We start from the raw sequence: 14,388 nt of genomic DNA on the forward strand, positions 1-14,388 counted from the left end.
TGGTGGCACGTGCCTGTAATCTCAACTACTCAGGAGGCTGAGGCAGGAGAATCACTGGAACCCAGGAGGAAGAGATTGCATTGAGCCAAGATGGGGCCACCACACTCCAGCCTGGGTGACAGGGCGAGACTCCCTATCAAAAACAAAAAAACAAACCAAAAAAAAAAAAAAAAACAGAAAAAAGAAAGAGGAATTATGGTAGTCACAGAATTGAATAAATTTTCTTTTTTTGAGATAGAATCTCACTGTGTCACCAAGCCTGGAGTGCAGTGGCACAATCTTGGCTCACTACGACTTTCGCCTCCAGGGTTCAAGTGATTCTCCTGCCTCAGCCTCCTGAGTGCTGGGACCACAAGTACATGCCACCACACCCTGCTAATTTTTGTGTTTTGGGTAGAGATGGGGTTTCACCATGTTGGCCAGCCTGGTCTCAACTCCTGACCTCAAGTGATCCACCCTTCTCAGCCTCCCAAAGTGTTGGGATTACAGGTGTGAGCTACCGAACCCAGCCTTGAATAAATTATATGGACAATAACTTGTGGCTTTTTTCCTTAAGTCAGATATGACTTAAAGCCAGCATACATCCTGGGAGTATGGCAGGAGTATTAAACTCATGTGTTAGTAATGCACAAAAATTAAAAACCTTGTCCAAATCCACATGCTTCCACTTCTGTTTAGCTATGTATAGCAGCCAGTAGGAAAGAGAATAACTGATTTATCAGAATTTTTATAACAATTTGGCCTGAGACTATAGAGGCACTTCCTTCATCTTCACTGTATTTTACCCCTAAGGTTTACAACAAGAAAATCACTTGAAGATCCGTGTAGAGCCCGGCTTATTTGAGTGGACAAAATGGGTTGCTGGGAGCACGTTACCTGCATGGATACCTCCATCGGAGTTAGCTGCAGCCAACCTGAGTGTTGATACAACCTACAGGTAAGCCTGGGAAACTGCTGCTTACTGAGGCCAGTGTGGAAGTGCTTTCTGCACTAGCACTAGGCCAGGTTCATGAAGGAGACAGGGCTGGACATCACCTACAGGCAGTTGTCCATAGTGGTGGAAATCGAGCTGTGATTTTAGAAATCAAAACTGGAGAAAAGCCAGCATTTTTTTCATATTTGACATTAGTGTGGATTAGATTCTCCAGCCTCACCCCCGTGTTGGATATTTCTGACTTTATTATACCTGCTTCAGTGTAATAAAACCATTTTGCATTCCAGCAATAAGCACCAGCTAATGATGATGCAGTTGAGAAGATTAGAGCAATAAGGAAGATGACGATGTCTTACAGTTTCTACATTTAATTTTTCAAAGCATTTTTAAATCTCTGTATTATCTTTGTTTATTATTGCTATATCCCCAGAATGTAGGTAAACCATTTTTATATATGAGAGAGTTCAAATAACTTGTCTAAAAGTATTTATACATTTAGTGACCACATATAACAATAATAACCTTTATTCATCATTTTCCACATGTCCAGCCCCATGCAATCTTCTGGGCAGTCATCCCATTCCTGTTCCTTTCCTTTTTCCATTAGACCCAACTGTGCTGGGATTTTTAAAAAGTGTTTGTAGATTGCTCACAGCTGAATAATCCGCATGTACACAATTAAGAATTAATAATAGGGGCCGGGCGCGGTGACTCACGCCTGTAATCCCAGCACTTTGGGAGGCCGGGCTGGGTGGATCACAAGGTCAAGAGATCGAGACCACCCTGGCCAACATGGTGAAACCCCATGTCTACTGAAAATATAAAAATTAGCTGGGTGTGGTGGTGCGTGCCTGTAGTCCCAGCTACTTGGGAGGACTGAGGCAGGAGAATCGCTTGAACCCAGGAGGCGGAGGTTTTGCAGTGAGCCGAGATCGTGCCACTGCACTCCAGCCTGGTGACAGAGTGAGACTCCGTCAAAAAAAAAAAAGAATTAATAATAACAAGTGGTCAAGATAAGCAGAACTTTCTTATGTGATATCTGTTGACCTTTCATTTCAAATACCTACCCAAACCACAAATAAAGCAATGTGCATTTCTAGCTAAGGTAATAAAGAATATCTTCTTTTTCCATACTCATTTTTTCTGCTCAGCAGATAAGACCTCAGATGACCCCATTAACTAGTTATGTGCTGCTGCTTCTTGTCTGAAAGGAATTAGCATTGCTCAAAAATAAGATTAGATCGATCAACAGGATCCCCTACGAATACGCTTCACATTTTGTCCTATCCCCTTTCTGGCCACCGTTTTTCTGCTCTTTGCAGGCAATTAGCAATAAATTGTTGTCCCCATGCAACAGCCAGCATCCCTTTGGCCTGGAAAGAGGGGGAGTTGCCACCAACATTGGTTAAGCGACTTTCATCATTCACCACCAGTCCCACCCAGACCAATTTGGGTCAACTATGTCTTTGATATTCCCTTTAGGTGTGTTCTGCCATTGCCTCCCAAGCTGCCTTACAAGGGTCTCCAGAATCATCCTACCTGAGCCTGTCAATGTACACTCAGATACACACCCCACCAGCAGTGTGAGCAGAAGGATGAATGCCAGGAACTTGGGGATCAGGACACAGTCCTTATCCCAGATTGCCTTTTCCTCTCCGGCAAATCAGAATTCAATTCAACCATTTTCTTTTTGGTGAGGGAATTGGGGAGGAGATGAAGCCTCTAATTTGAAAATCAGTTGAGAAAGCCAAATTGTAAGCATGTGAAAGGGACAGCCCTGGAGTTTAATTCCCTGTGAAATTAATGATGCCAAATGAACAAACCTTTAGAAGCAAGGAAGTGGTGCCCAAATGATTGAAGACACATGGTGACAGGCAGAAGGGCTAGCCCTGAGAGCCAGGGTAGTGTGAGTCAGGCAGGCTCTGCTGAAAGAGCCCTGTCACCTTGCAACAGGGGTAGGAAGAGAACAGGAGGGAGGTGGGACTGAAAGCCAAGTTAGGGAAGCTAACCAGGCTGGTGACTAATATCGAAGCATCATCCACAGGCAGGAAGACCAGCCTAGGGCCTGGGGGATTGAAAAGCAACCCTAGCCTTGAGGAGCTGGGCCAGAGGAGCAAGGCAGAAAAAACAAACTCCACACCAGCTGGGTGGGGCTTCAGAATGGGGCATGGGACTGGGGCAGGGGACTGGGGGAGGGCATGGATCTGGAGTGTTAGAGGGGAAACAAATCAAACTTTGGTGTGAGGCTCAAAGCACAGGCCTGTGCTTACAACCTGGACCACAGCAAGGTGGGGAGCAGAGAGTGTATGGGGGAGGATACTGTTTCGGGGATGCCACCTGACTTCCAGAGCACCGTATTCCAGGTTGAGTGGGTGGTGGGAAGGCCACCTGACTCTGAGGACAGTACAGGGCCTGCAGGTGTGGCTAGCAGCATGACATGACCTGCTGACAGGGTGAGGAAGCTCTGACTCAGGCCAAGCCCATCAGGGCTCCAGACACTGGAGTCATTCACAGGCTCCACTTAAAGGTGCTGGGAGAAGCCATAGGCAAGAACTGATCAGGAGGAACCAGATTCCAGTACGTCTCCCGCTCTTCACCTACATAAATCTCACACATTACATGGTCTCACCCTTGAAATGACTGCCTGGGCCATACAAAGTGGCCTTTTGTCACTGTGGGGAGGGGACAGGCCTGGGAGATCAGGTGACATAAATGGAGATGGAACTGGGTGAGAGGTGGGGATGGAGAGAGAAAAAGAGGAGGAAGAGCTTGCTCCAGAACAATGAGGTGCAGCCCCAACAAGTGGTGATTCAGATCTCTACCTATCCCCCAGGGTGTTGTGGGACTCAGAAGGCTGTTTCCTAGGAGAAACATGCATGCTGAGAGAATGCAAGCTTCCTTCAAGTGGAATGGCATCCTTCCTCTCTGGACAGTAAGCCTATGTGCACAGAAGGGCAGGCTTAACAAGGGCACTGTCAGAAGCTGTGTGTGGAGGATAGGCTCACAGGCCAGACCCCAGACTCAGGTTCAAATCCAGGTTCTAAGAGTCGCTAACGGTGTTAGCATAGGCAAGTCAGCTGCAGCCTTTCTGAACTTCTGTTTTGTCATCCATAAACAGTATTTACAAAAGCATTGCTGGGAGGATTAGACAGAAAGAATGCAAGTAGGATGCTTGCACAGAGCCTGACACATACAGGAACCTCAGTAAATATTTTCAGTGCTAATAGTAGCAGTAATAGTATATTCTGATCCAGAGGCCATGTGAATTCATTTTGAGAACTTACCACACCTCCACCAGGCACTAAACACCCAGCAGTGAAAGACAAAATATGAAAACTGACAAAGTAAGAAAATTGAAATGACATAGTTGTACCCAGAAAACAAGATAAACATCTTGTGGACCAGAAACTCTACATAGTTAAGCAGGGCGGAGGCAAGCAGAGGTGGGCCCCAAGGGCATTGGCGACTGGGTTTGAAGACATGCAGGGGCAGCAGGACAGGAAGCCTAGCTTTGATCATCCTCTTCCATGCTGTGTTAGTTCGTTTCACGCTGCTGACAAAGATATACCTGGGACTGGGCAATTTACAAAAGAAAGAGGTTTAATTGGACTTATACTTACACGTGGCTGGGGAAGCCTCACAATCATGCCGGAAGGCAAGGAGGAGCAAGTCACGTCTTACATGGATTGCAGCAGGCCAAGAGAGAGCTTGTGCAGGGACCTCCCCTTTTTAAAACCATCAGATCAGCAGGGTGCAGTGGCTCACGTCTGTAATCCCAGCACTTTGGGAGGCTGAGGTGGGTGGATCATCTGAGGTCAGGAGTTCAAGACCAGCCTGGCCAACATGGTGAAACCCTGTCTCTACTAAAAAAAAAACAAAATGAACTGGGCATGGTGGTGCATGCCTGTATTCACAACTACTCGGGAGGCTGAGGCAGGGGACTCGCTTGAACCCAGTGGGTGGAAGATGCAATGAGTCGAGATCAAGCCATTGCACTCCAGCCTGGGCAACAAGAGTGAAACTCCATCTCAAAAATAAAAAACAAACAAAAATAACAAAAAATAAAATAAAAGTAAAATAAAAAATAAAACCATCAGGTCTCGTGAGACTCACTATCACGAGAACAGCACAGGAAAGACCTGCCCCCATGATTCAGTTATCTCCCACCAAGTCCCTCCCACAACATGTGGAAATTCAAGATGAGATTTGGGTGGGGGACAGCCAGGCCCCCAGGCCGGTAGGGGACACACAGTATCACATGCCTTTGTAGATTGTATAGTAATTATCATTTACATCACTAGCCTCTTCACCCCCAACCACAGACAGAGAACTTCTCCAGCACAGAAATTGGGTTGTCTTCATCTTTATGCTCTGCACTTCTCCTTGTGCCAAGTGTGTGGTCTGTGTTCAAAATAAGAGAGAAATAAAAGGAAAAGACTGGTGAAGTTTTATAAACTCACCAAGAATCAGATGGACCGAATATCTGCTTTTAAAACCTATCCTTGCAGCTCTTGAAGAGAGGCCTGGGAAATCCCCGCTGATGTAAATAGGTTGAGGGTTCCCATCTCTGCTTTGCTTTGTATTAGCTATGTGACTGGGACCATCAATCAAGGGCTTATATGTTATCCTGTGAGTGAGACTTGCATTGAATGTCTCATTTTTCACCTGGTCACTGTGACGCCATACACGTAGCTGTTATTTCTGTACATTTCCACTCCATGTTCATACAGTGGAAATACCCTTCCCTATACCTTTCTCCTTTCTAGGGAAATGGATAAGCAAACAGATCTATGGGATCTTTAGAAAGCCCTTGAAATAAAAGTTTAGAGCGATATCATCCTTTGTCTCAAGATCAAAATGTTTTCATTTCCTTTGTTCATTTTTCTATTACAGACCTCACATTCCAGTCAGCAAATTAGTTGTTTCAGAATCCTATGATACTTATATCAGTAGAAGTTTCCAAGTAACAAAAGAAATAATAAGTGAATGTAAAAGTAAAGGTAAGTGGTTATTATTCTGAACTCCATCTTTACGTACGTGATTATTTCTCTATAATGGTTAATAGGCTATTCAAGATGTTTCAACTTGCTTTGGCTAACCAAAGAAATGTATTTCCAGATTTTCTTCCAGATACTTTTACATTAAATGTGTAATATTCTCTGAGTACCTAAAATGGTAGATATTCCAGGGGTTTATACCAGACTTAACTACTATTCTTAATAACTTAAATTCTGCATTATAGCTATTCTTCTTGCACCCTGTGAGATTCCCTCTGATAATTTCCAAAAGCTCTAGCATGCCACTGTTTTGCCTATAATTGATCCAGCAGCATGCACACCTACACACAACACACCTACACAGACACACACACCTTCCCTGCTATCACCAAGAGCAGTGTTCTGTAAGGCTCAAGTGTGTTTGCTATTGAATTTTCTAAACATTGAGCTCAAATATTTAATATGTGAGATTGTTCACTATAAATTTTTTAGTGAAAAAGACAGATTGCAAAAAAAGTCTGGACATTCTCTTCATCTCTTTTTTTTTTTTTAAGTTAAAATACTTATATTCAAACAGTAGACAGCCATGAGCAACAGTATTATGGATGATGCCTACCTTCTAGTTTTCATTGATCAGCCACTCACTGGCATAAAGGTACACAACATGTTCTATCAACCAGAAAGTCTCAAGTGCTCACAGTTCTACAGTGGGAACGTTTAAAACTATATTAGAAGGAGTAACACAGAGAGCCCTATGGACCTACAGTAGTTCTGTATCTTGATTGTCATGGTATTACACAAAGCTACACATATGATAGAATTGCATGAACTGTATCATCACGTACACACAAACTACTGCTTACACGCCTGCTAAAATCTGAATACGCTGTGTGTATTGCACCAGCATCCATTTCCTGGGTCTGATACTGTACCAGAATTATGTAAGATGTTACCATTGGAGGGGGCTGGAAGGAAGGGTTCATGGGACCTTGCTGGTATATATGTATATGTATTGTATGTAACCCTCTCATAAGTCAATAATAATAATTATTATTATTATTACTGAGACAGGGTCTTGCTCCTGTCACTCAGGCTGGAGTGCAGTGATGCAATCATGACTCACTATAGCCTCAATCTCCTGGGCTCAAGTGATCCCCCCACATCAGCCTCCCAAGTAGCTGGAACTACAGTCATAGGTCACCACACCCAGCTAATTTTCTTTTAATTTTCTGTAGGGACAGGGTCTCACTATGTTTCTCAGGCTGCTCTCAAACTCCTGAGCTCGAGTGATCCTCCCTCCTCGTTCTCTCAAAGTACTGGAATTACAGGGATGAGCCACCACACCTGGCCTCATACATCTGTAACTATTTTAAGATAAAATGTTTTCTTTAAAAAAAGTAGGCTGCCTTATCAATAACAAAGCACTTACAAAATATTGCTCAGGCAAATTGTCTTCTTCTTGAGTGTGTTTGCTCCCCTCCAGAGCATTTAGTTAGCTTCCAGTATTTGCAGTTTCCATGTCTTTATAGAAACAGTCTTCCCATTCCTTGCCATTTTCCCCCAGGAAATAACATCCTGATTGTGGCCCACGCATCTTCCCTTGAAGCTTGTACCTGCCAACTTCAGGGCCTGTCACCTCAGAACTCCAAGGACTTCGTACAAATGGTCCGAAAGGTAATTCATTCTTGCTCTTTGGGGTCCGTGATGGCTAGTAGTTTGAGGTCAGCACAGTGACTGGCTGATTACTAAGTTCTTTGAAGCATGTGTTTATGCTGAGCTGGGAATATTCATTTATTGATTCACTCAACCAAGACGTATTGAGTGATACTCTGTGCAGGGCACTTTATTAAGCCTTGTGTTAGAAAAACAATGTATTAGAGCTAGTTCTAGCTTCTAAGAGCTAAAATGTAGGAAGCAGCTAGGAATTATATGCAAATTGTCTGGATTTTCCTGAGGGACCTTCTTTGAATTTCCCGGAGGGAATTTGGGTTGGATCAATAGAGGTCAGTCCAAAAGACAGCATCTGAAAGCTTAACTCAAACACAGGTCCTTGAAGGTAGGCTGAGGCATGCAGCAATTTAAAATGAGGGGGCTAAGAGGCAAAGCCAGGAACAAGACAGCAAGACAGAAAACCCATGAGGCTGACCCACACAGCTGGAGTCTTCCTTTCTGTGGGAGAGGTTTTCTGGTCAGCTGCCTCCCACACACTTCCCTTCAGGCGAATTACATATTTCCTTTCTCTGCCACCAGAGAAACTGGTTCAAACTCATTCGCAATTTTTTTTCGCATTTTTGAAAAGTTTATTTATGCATCTGTCCTCATTTGTAAGTGCTGGAAGACAGAGAATTTGTCTTGTTTGTAAATGCAGCTCTCTGGACACAGACAAAAATAAGTTTTAAAATTGCTGTGACAACTGAAGTGAGGGAGAGCACAGCTCCAGCTTTGAATGTTACAGAGACTGATAAGGAGGAAAAAAAAATGGGTGAAACAAATTTTTTAAAATTGGAGCATCTTCGGGTCCAAATATAATTTCAGAAATGTTTGAGCTGCCTTTTCTTTTCGGTTTTTTTTTTTTTTTTTTTTAAGACAGAGTCTTGCTCTGTCAGCTGGAGCGCAGTGACACAATCTCGGCTCACTGTAACCTCTGCCTCCTGGGTTCAAGCGATTCTCCTGATTCAGCCTCTCAAGTAGCTGGGATTACAGGCACACGCCAACACGCCCAGCTGATTTTTTGTATTTTTAGTATAGACGAGGTTTGCCATGTTGGCCGGGCTGGTCTTGAACTCTTGACTTCAAGTGATCCGCCTGTCTCAGCCTCCCGAAGTACTGGGACTACAGGCGTGAGCCACTGTGCCTGGCCTTAAGCTGCCTTTTTAACTTGACTTGCAATTAGGAATTAACTCCTGACATTGTAGTCTTATGTATTTTGGTCCTCTTTTTCTGCGTTAAACCTATCTTCTAATATCCCCTTCCTTTACGACTCTTAACTTCAGATCCCATATCTGGGATTTTGTTCCTGTGAAGAATTAGGAGAAACTGGAATATGGCAGCTGACAGATCCACCAATCCTTCCTCTTACCCATGGACCAACTGGGGGCTTCAACTGGAGAGAGACCTTGCTTCAAGAATAAACCACACCAGTGAACAAGATGGAAAGGCCTTTTGGAAACGTGTCTTTTTGTGTGTTTAAAAATCCACACCACATTCTAAGTGGACAGCTCAGAATAATTTAGCATTTCCTTTCACACTTAAAGTTCTTAAGATGAGACTGTGTAAATGAGAGAAAGACTTGATTCAGAGGAAAAAAAAATGTGTTCTCTCTGGACTCTTGCCTAGCTCACAAGGCTTTGGAGAATTGTCTCCCTAACTTGGGGCACCTGCTACAGAAGAGAATGTTTCGTTCCTTCCAGGTATGCACAGCTAAGGGGCCTCATTCCTCCCAGAGGGAGCTGCTGGCCCGCTCTAAGGGGTACAAGAGGAAGGAGTGTGCCCAGACCAGCTGGGGGAGCATTGAAAGGGCAGTTTGGGGATGGAATTTTTTTTTTTGATCTCCATTTTCCAGTTAGGCAGAGCCAAGCTGAGGAATCCTTTTAAGATTATTAGAAAACATGCCCTGAAGAGAGTTGTTCTTAGGTTACACGTGAAATCCTACCCTCATAGCCCCCATACACCAGTGTTGCTGGCTGAAGACACCTGCTTAAGGATGCTAACATTTACCCTGGTACTGCCACATTCTCTCTACAGCAGCTGGCCCTTCTTGCTACAGCCCTTCCCACCCCCTTGCTTCTGTGAAATGGGGAGACAAAGCACTTTTGCTCTCCAAAGCACTTTTGGATACTCAGGAGGAAAGATAAGATACGTGTTTGAAGTATTCAATCATAGGAGCAAAGAACTTGCAAAATATGAAGTGACTTGGAATTACCCGTGTTGTAGCCTAATGTGCTACTGCATTTCTAAATCACCAATATTTGCTTGTCTTTGCCTAGGGGCAAAGCCTAGACTCTAGACTCATAGTCTAGCCTCTAGACTATGTTAACTAGTTAAGGATGTTACATTTTGAAAGGATGTATGTTAGATATATTACTTGCAGCAAGAAGTTCACTCTGTGCAATATGGACGTGTTTGCAAACCATACCAAGGGTCAGGTTGCTGTACACTTAGAGTACATGTCAACCATAACAGAACATCCACAAATGCATCAGTTATACCAGGGATGTATATAGTAAGTCAGGGAACTAATATAAATGATGACAGTCATGGCTGCACTGCTACTTGTGCTGTCGTTTTGTTTTTCTATGATAATTTAAAATATATAGGTAGGGCTACTTGAGGAAATTTGGAGAGCCACATTCTGTGGTTTCTCATTATACTTACTTCCTGCATTTAGAGGGAGTTTATTTAAAAGAAAAATAAATGACAATCAAACCAAATCATCAGATATCAATATCTGTTTAATTGTGTGACTATCTGACTGTTGATGGCCACAGACGATGGTCTCCTATGGTATAGTTCACTCTGTAGAAGATGTATGCAAAGTGAAATGCCAGCCCTTTAAAGAAACAGTAGTTAGTGTAAAATGAATGTTTGTATGTTGCAGTAACATTGACTGTGTTTCAAAACTCAGATGCATAAAACGTGAGGTATATAAAAATAGATCTATGCCTGTATTTGAAACTACAACTTGATAACCCCTAGAAAGAAGAGGACATGAAAGGATACTGGCTATATATGTTAATCAGCAAAAGGATTATAGTTGTTTTGTTCTGTTTTTAGAGACAGGGTCTCACTATACTGCTTAGGCTAGTCTTGAACTCCTGGGCTCAAGCGATCCTCCTGCCTCTGTCTCCCAAAGTGCTAGGATTACAGGTGTGAGACACCACACCTGGCCCATAGTTGTATTTTTTTAGGTCACTTAGAAAAATATGTCATGCATTTTACATTTTGAGAAACAAATCATGGTTTCTTCTAGCATTGCACAAACATTGACCCAGCTTCTGGGTATGGAAATAACCCTGTGGTGACATGTTAATATAAAATGTTGGAGGGGAATAGTCCCAGTAAAGGTCTTAAAAGAAAAGTCACATTACAGCTAATGTAATGGCCCTACCATTCATTCTTCTGGTATTTGTGATGAAGTGAATCCACTGTTTAATCAGATCCATAATCTTTAACAAATTCACCACAAATTTTTTGTGGGTGTTGAGTGCTTGAACGCCTCACTTGAAACTGTAGCATTGTATTCTGGGCAGTATCTGTAATGTATGAAATAGAGTCTGGAATAGGTTATCCACTCTATCTCTCTAGGTTATCTTAGTCATATGATGACCTGATAAATCTGTCTGACTGGGCTACAATCCATTGTTCTTAGTCCAATATGGACACTGCCTTAGGCAATGGTCTATATAAACAAAAGGAGATAGAGATCTGAAATAATTTTCTGAATAATTTAGGTGGAAAACAAGAAAGAGTGTATTTCTCTGCTTTCAATTTCATTATTTCAAATTGCTTATCAAAATGGCCCAAAAGATCTGGATTCACATTAAGTTCTCCTTGCACACTTACCTACTTAAAAAACTAAACTTGCACTGCAACTGAGAAATTATTTGGAAATCATGTGGAATCTATGTATAATCAAAGAAACAGACAACTATATTACTTAATTTCATATACATCCAAAAAGTGTAAGCTAATATTGTACATAACCTGAGTTGCAGCTGGTTCTTTTTGATCTGAAGCTGATGCTTATTAGGACAAATGATGTCTGGGGAGAGGAGAAGGAAGGAAGGGCAAGGAAGGAATTGACAGATAAGAAGCAAATGGTTTCTTGTACAGAAGAATTTTGTTTTAATGTAGAAAGTTATTTGAAATGAACTAGGTGAAATGAAATTAACTGAAGGTTTTAATCTGGGATTGAAAGCCTGAAACAGTTTCCTGCTTCGGCAAGTGTGCCACATCAATCCGGTAATGCCCCAGTGGTAGTCACAGATAGAACTTTGTTTCCTGTGATTTTAAAATACCGCATCTGTTCCTCCATGGACTAGAGTAATTGGCACATTTTAATGCATAAGCTGGGGGTTTCATTTTCCCAGGCTCTCTTCACCATCACTGCATTGGTAGCTAGGAGCTTATTGCTTCACCCCAGTATGGAGTTCAGATTACAGTGTTTTCCATGACATTTAGATTCATAGAATCTGAATGGCTGATTAAATGGCCATCTGATGGCTGAAAGAGGGGGGTATTTTTCACTCTGTAGTGAAAGGCTTGGAGGAGTTTCTACTTTTTATTTTAATTATACTTTAACCAAAGAATTATTTTAAAGTAACCTTATATTTGAAAGATGATTTTGCAAAAAATAAAAAATAAAAAATAATGTCTCCTGGAGTGATGTCTGTTTGGTAAATCATTGTTGATAATTTCCTTGTTAGTGGTATTTGGAATGCATATAGATTGTCCTGTCATTGTGTTAGCATTACCATAAATGTATCTTTTCCACTCAACTAGCTGTATTCGTATTAAAATGAAGTCTGTTATTTCAGTTACCTAGTGTCCTTGGGAACTAATTGAACAGCTACAGTAAGAGAGGTTCCTATCTCATTGCCTTTGTGGAAAGGCTTCCCTATGTGGTAAAAGAAAGGCATTCCTCCGTAACCTAGGCACTCTGCAAGTCCAGTGTTTAATTTCAAAGCAGTGATGAATTGCTCTTTTGAAATTACTCTAAGTAATCCATGTGTTAGAATACAGATGAACCTCCGTTTGATTTCACAGGCTTCAGCACAGACAACTGTTACTGAGTCTGCACGAACTTAGATAATGAGGTGCAGGGTTATTTGCATTTAAATTGTAATCCAGCACACGTGTGAGAAAGAAGAGGCGCTAGTCTAAAAGGCTGCCTTGCAGGGAGAGATGAGACAGGCGGAGGAGGGTGGGGTAAGGAGCGATTTAACATCTATTTAGGTTAATGTTCACTTTACAAAGGTGATGGGGATATTTTGTTAGGTGATAGCAAATGCTTTTCATTTTTAAACATAGGATTAAAATTGGATTTGCTTCTCTTTAATACTTCAACATATTGAATTTTCCTAGGAAAGTGACTAGCTATAATGAAAATTCAAGGGAAAGGGGAAAAAATTGTCTGTAAATGCAGATGAAATAACTTCATTTTAAAATACAAATAATAGTAGGTTTGGTGTATGTAGGTTTAAAATTATAGTGATGAGTAGTCAAACTTAATATACAATCAGTTCTTACAAATATTTTACACTTAGCTGCCATTACACAACAAATTGGAATTTTGCAGCTGTTCAACTATCATGGACTCTGTACAGGATAGATGTGTATAATGGGAAATATGTACTGCTTCTTTCTTTGATTGCCACTCAGGATGGAAACACCATGCCAAGGCATTTTGGTTATACACAGATCATTCTAAACCTGTTATTTTGGAGAGGTATATTGGTTTCTTTCTCATTTATAAGGCTATTGTATTTTTTTTCTATGTGATTCAGGTGTATTTATTTGAAGAATATTTGTAATTATTGGAAAACCACACCTACCTGTATTGCCAAATTCTTTGTAAACTCTCCGTGGCATTTGTGCTTTCCTGGCTGAGAGCTCTCCCCTGTTGATACAGCTATGGCACCATTGTAATTACAGGTGCACCTTTCAGGTGCATCTCCATTAAATGGTTCATAGATGATTTAATAAAAAGAAACTTCTTAGTTGATCCAGAGCAATGTCATTTTAAATCTGAGTGGTCTCTTCCTATCATGTTTTCAGATGTTACTTTGTTCATTATTATTCATAACATGCATTCAGAGTGTGATTCTGTTTTCAAAAGATCAGAGGACACTTGCTGCTGATGGAAGGGGAGGATGCTCCAGCAGCACTGTGTGTCTCTGGACCCTTCTGACCAGGCATCAAGCCTCCATGCCATTCAGACTGGGGAGCTGGGCACCCACTGTGTGTGAAAAAAGCAAGATTCAAAATGCTTCCCCTGCCCTATGTGCAAACTAGGGAACAAAAAATATCTTTCCTTCTACCTATCCTAGGTTCATGGCTGAGGCCCCTATAACAAAAGATAGATTGACAAAAGAAAAAGCATATAAGTTTTTCATGTCTTGGGGCCAAGGGAAAGCTTCGCCTCTACCCTCTGAAGGTTCACTGAAAATAATTGACAGGAGGCAGATTAATGGAAAAAGCATATAAATGTATTAACTATGTGAGCATGTAGAGTGTCACAGAGTGAGTGCCCAATCTCCCAACGGGGTACAGAGGCTTATATACCCCACATCGTAGGGGAAAGAGAATGGGGAAGTGTGGATGATTTTAGGCGGATAGTAAATGATTTTTAAAGAAATTCAGTGGACTTGAAGAACATACGATGGTCTGGGACAAAGTCGGTTGGACCCACAGAGTGGACAGTCATTTGGGACAAACGTCTGTCCAGGTTTGTTGTCA

The 14,388-nt window shown here is 41.9% G+C and overlaps 1 protein-coding gene across 1 annotated transcript in view; it reads left to right on the top strand.

The window, feature by feature from the left end:
• UBASH3B (ubiquitin associated and SH3 domain containing B) overlaps positions 1-13,660 on the top strand; it is a 40,681-nt gene extending 27,021 nt beyond the window's left edge. Inside the window, exons 11-14 of the mRNA XM_017875608.1 lie at positions 793-937; positions 5,828-5,934; positions 7,496-7,605; positions 8,925-13,660. Coding sequence (XP_017731097.1) covers positions 793-937; positions 5,828-5,934; positions 7,496-7,605; positions 8,925-9,062 — 500 coding nt within the window. The 3' untranslated portion in view covers positions 9,063-13,660. The remainder of the gene's footprint in view (positions 1-792; positions 938-5,827; positions 5,935-7,495; positions 7,606-8,924) is intronic.
• The last annotated feature ends 728 nt before the right edge of the window (positions 13,661-14,388 follow it).

This window comes from Rhinopithecus bieti, unplaced genomic scaffold (assembly GCF_001698545.2).
Source record: "Rhinopithecus bieti isolate Rb0 unplaced genomic scaffold, ASM169854v2 scaffold_7884, whole genome shotgun sequence".
Lineage (NCBI taxonomy): Eukaryota > Metazoa > Chordata > Mammalia > Primates > Cercopithecidae > Rhinopithecus > Rhinopithecus bieti.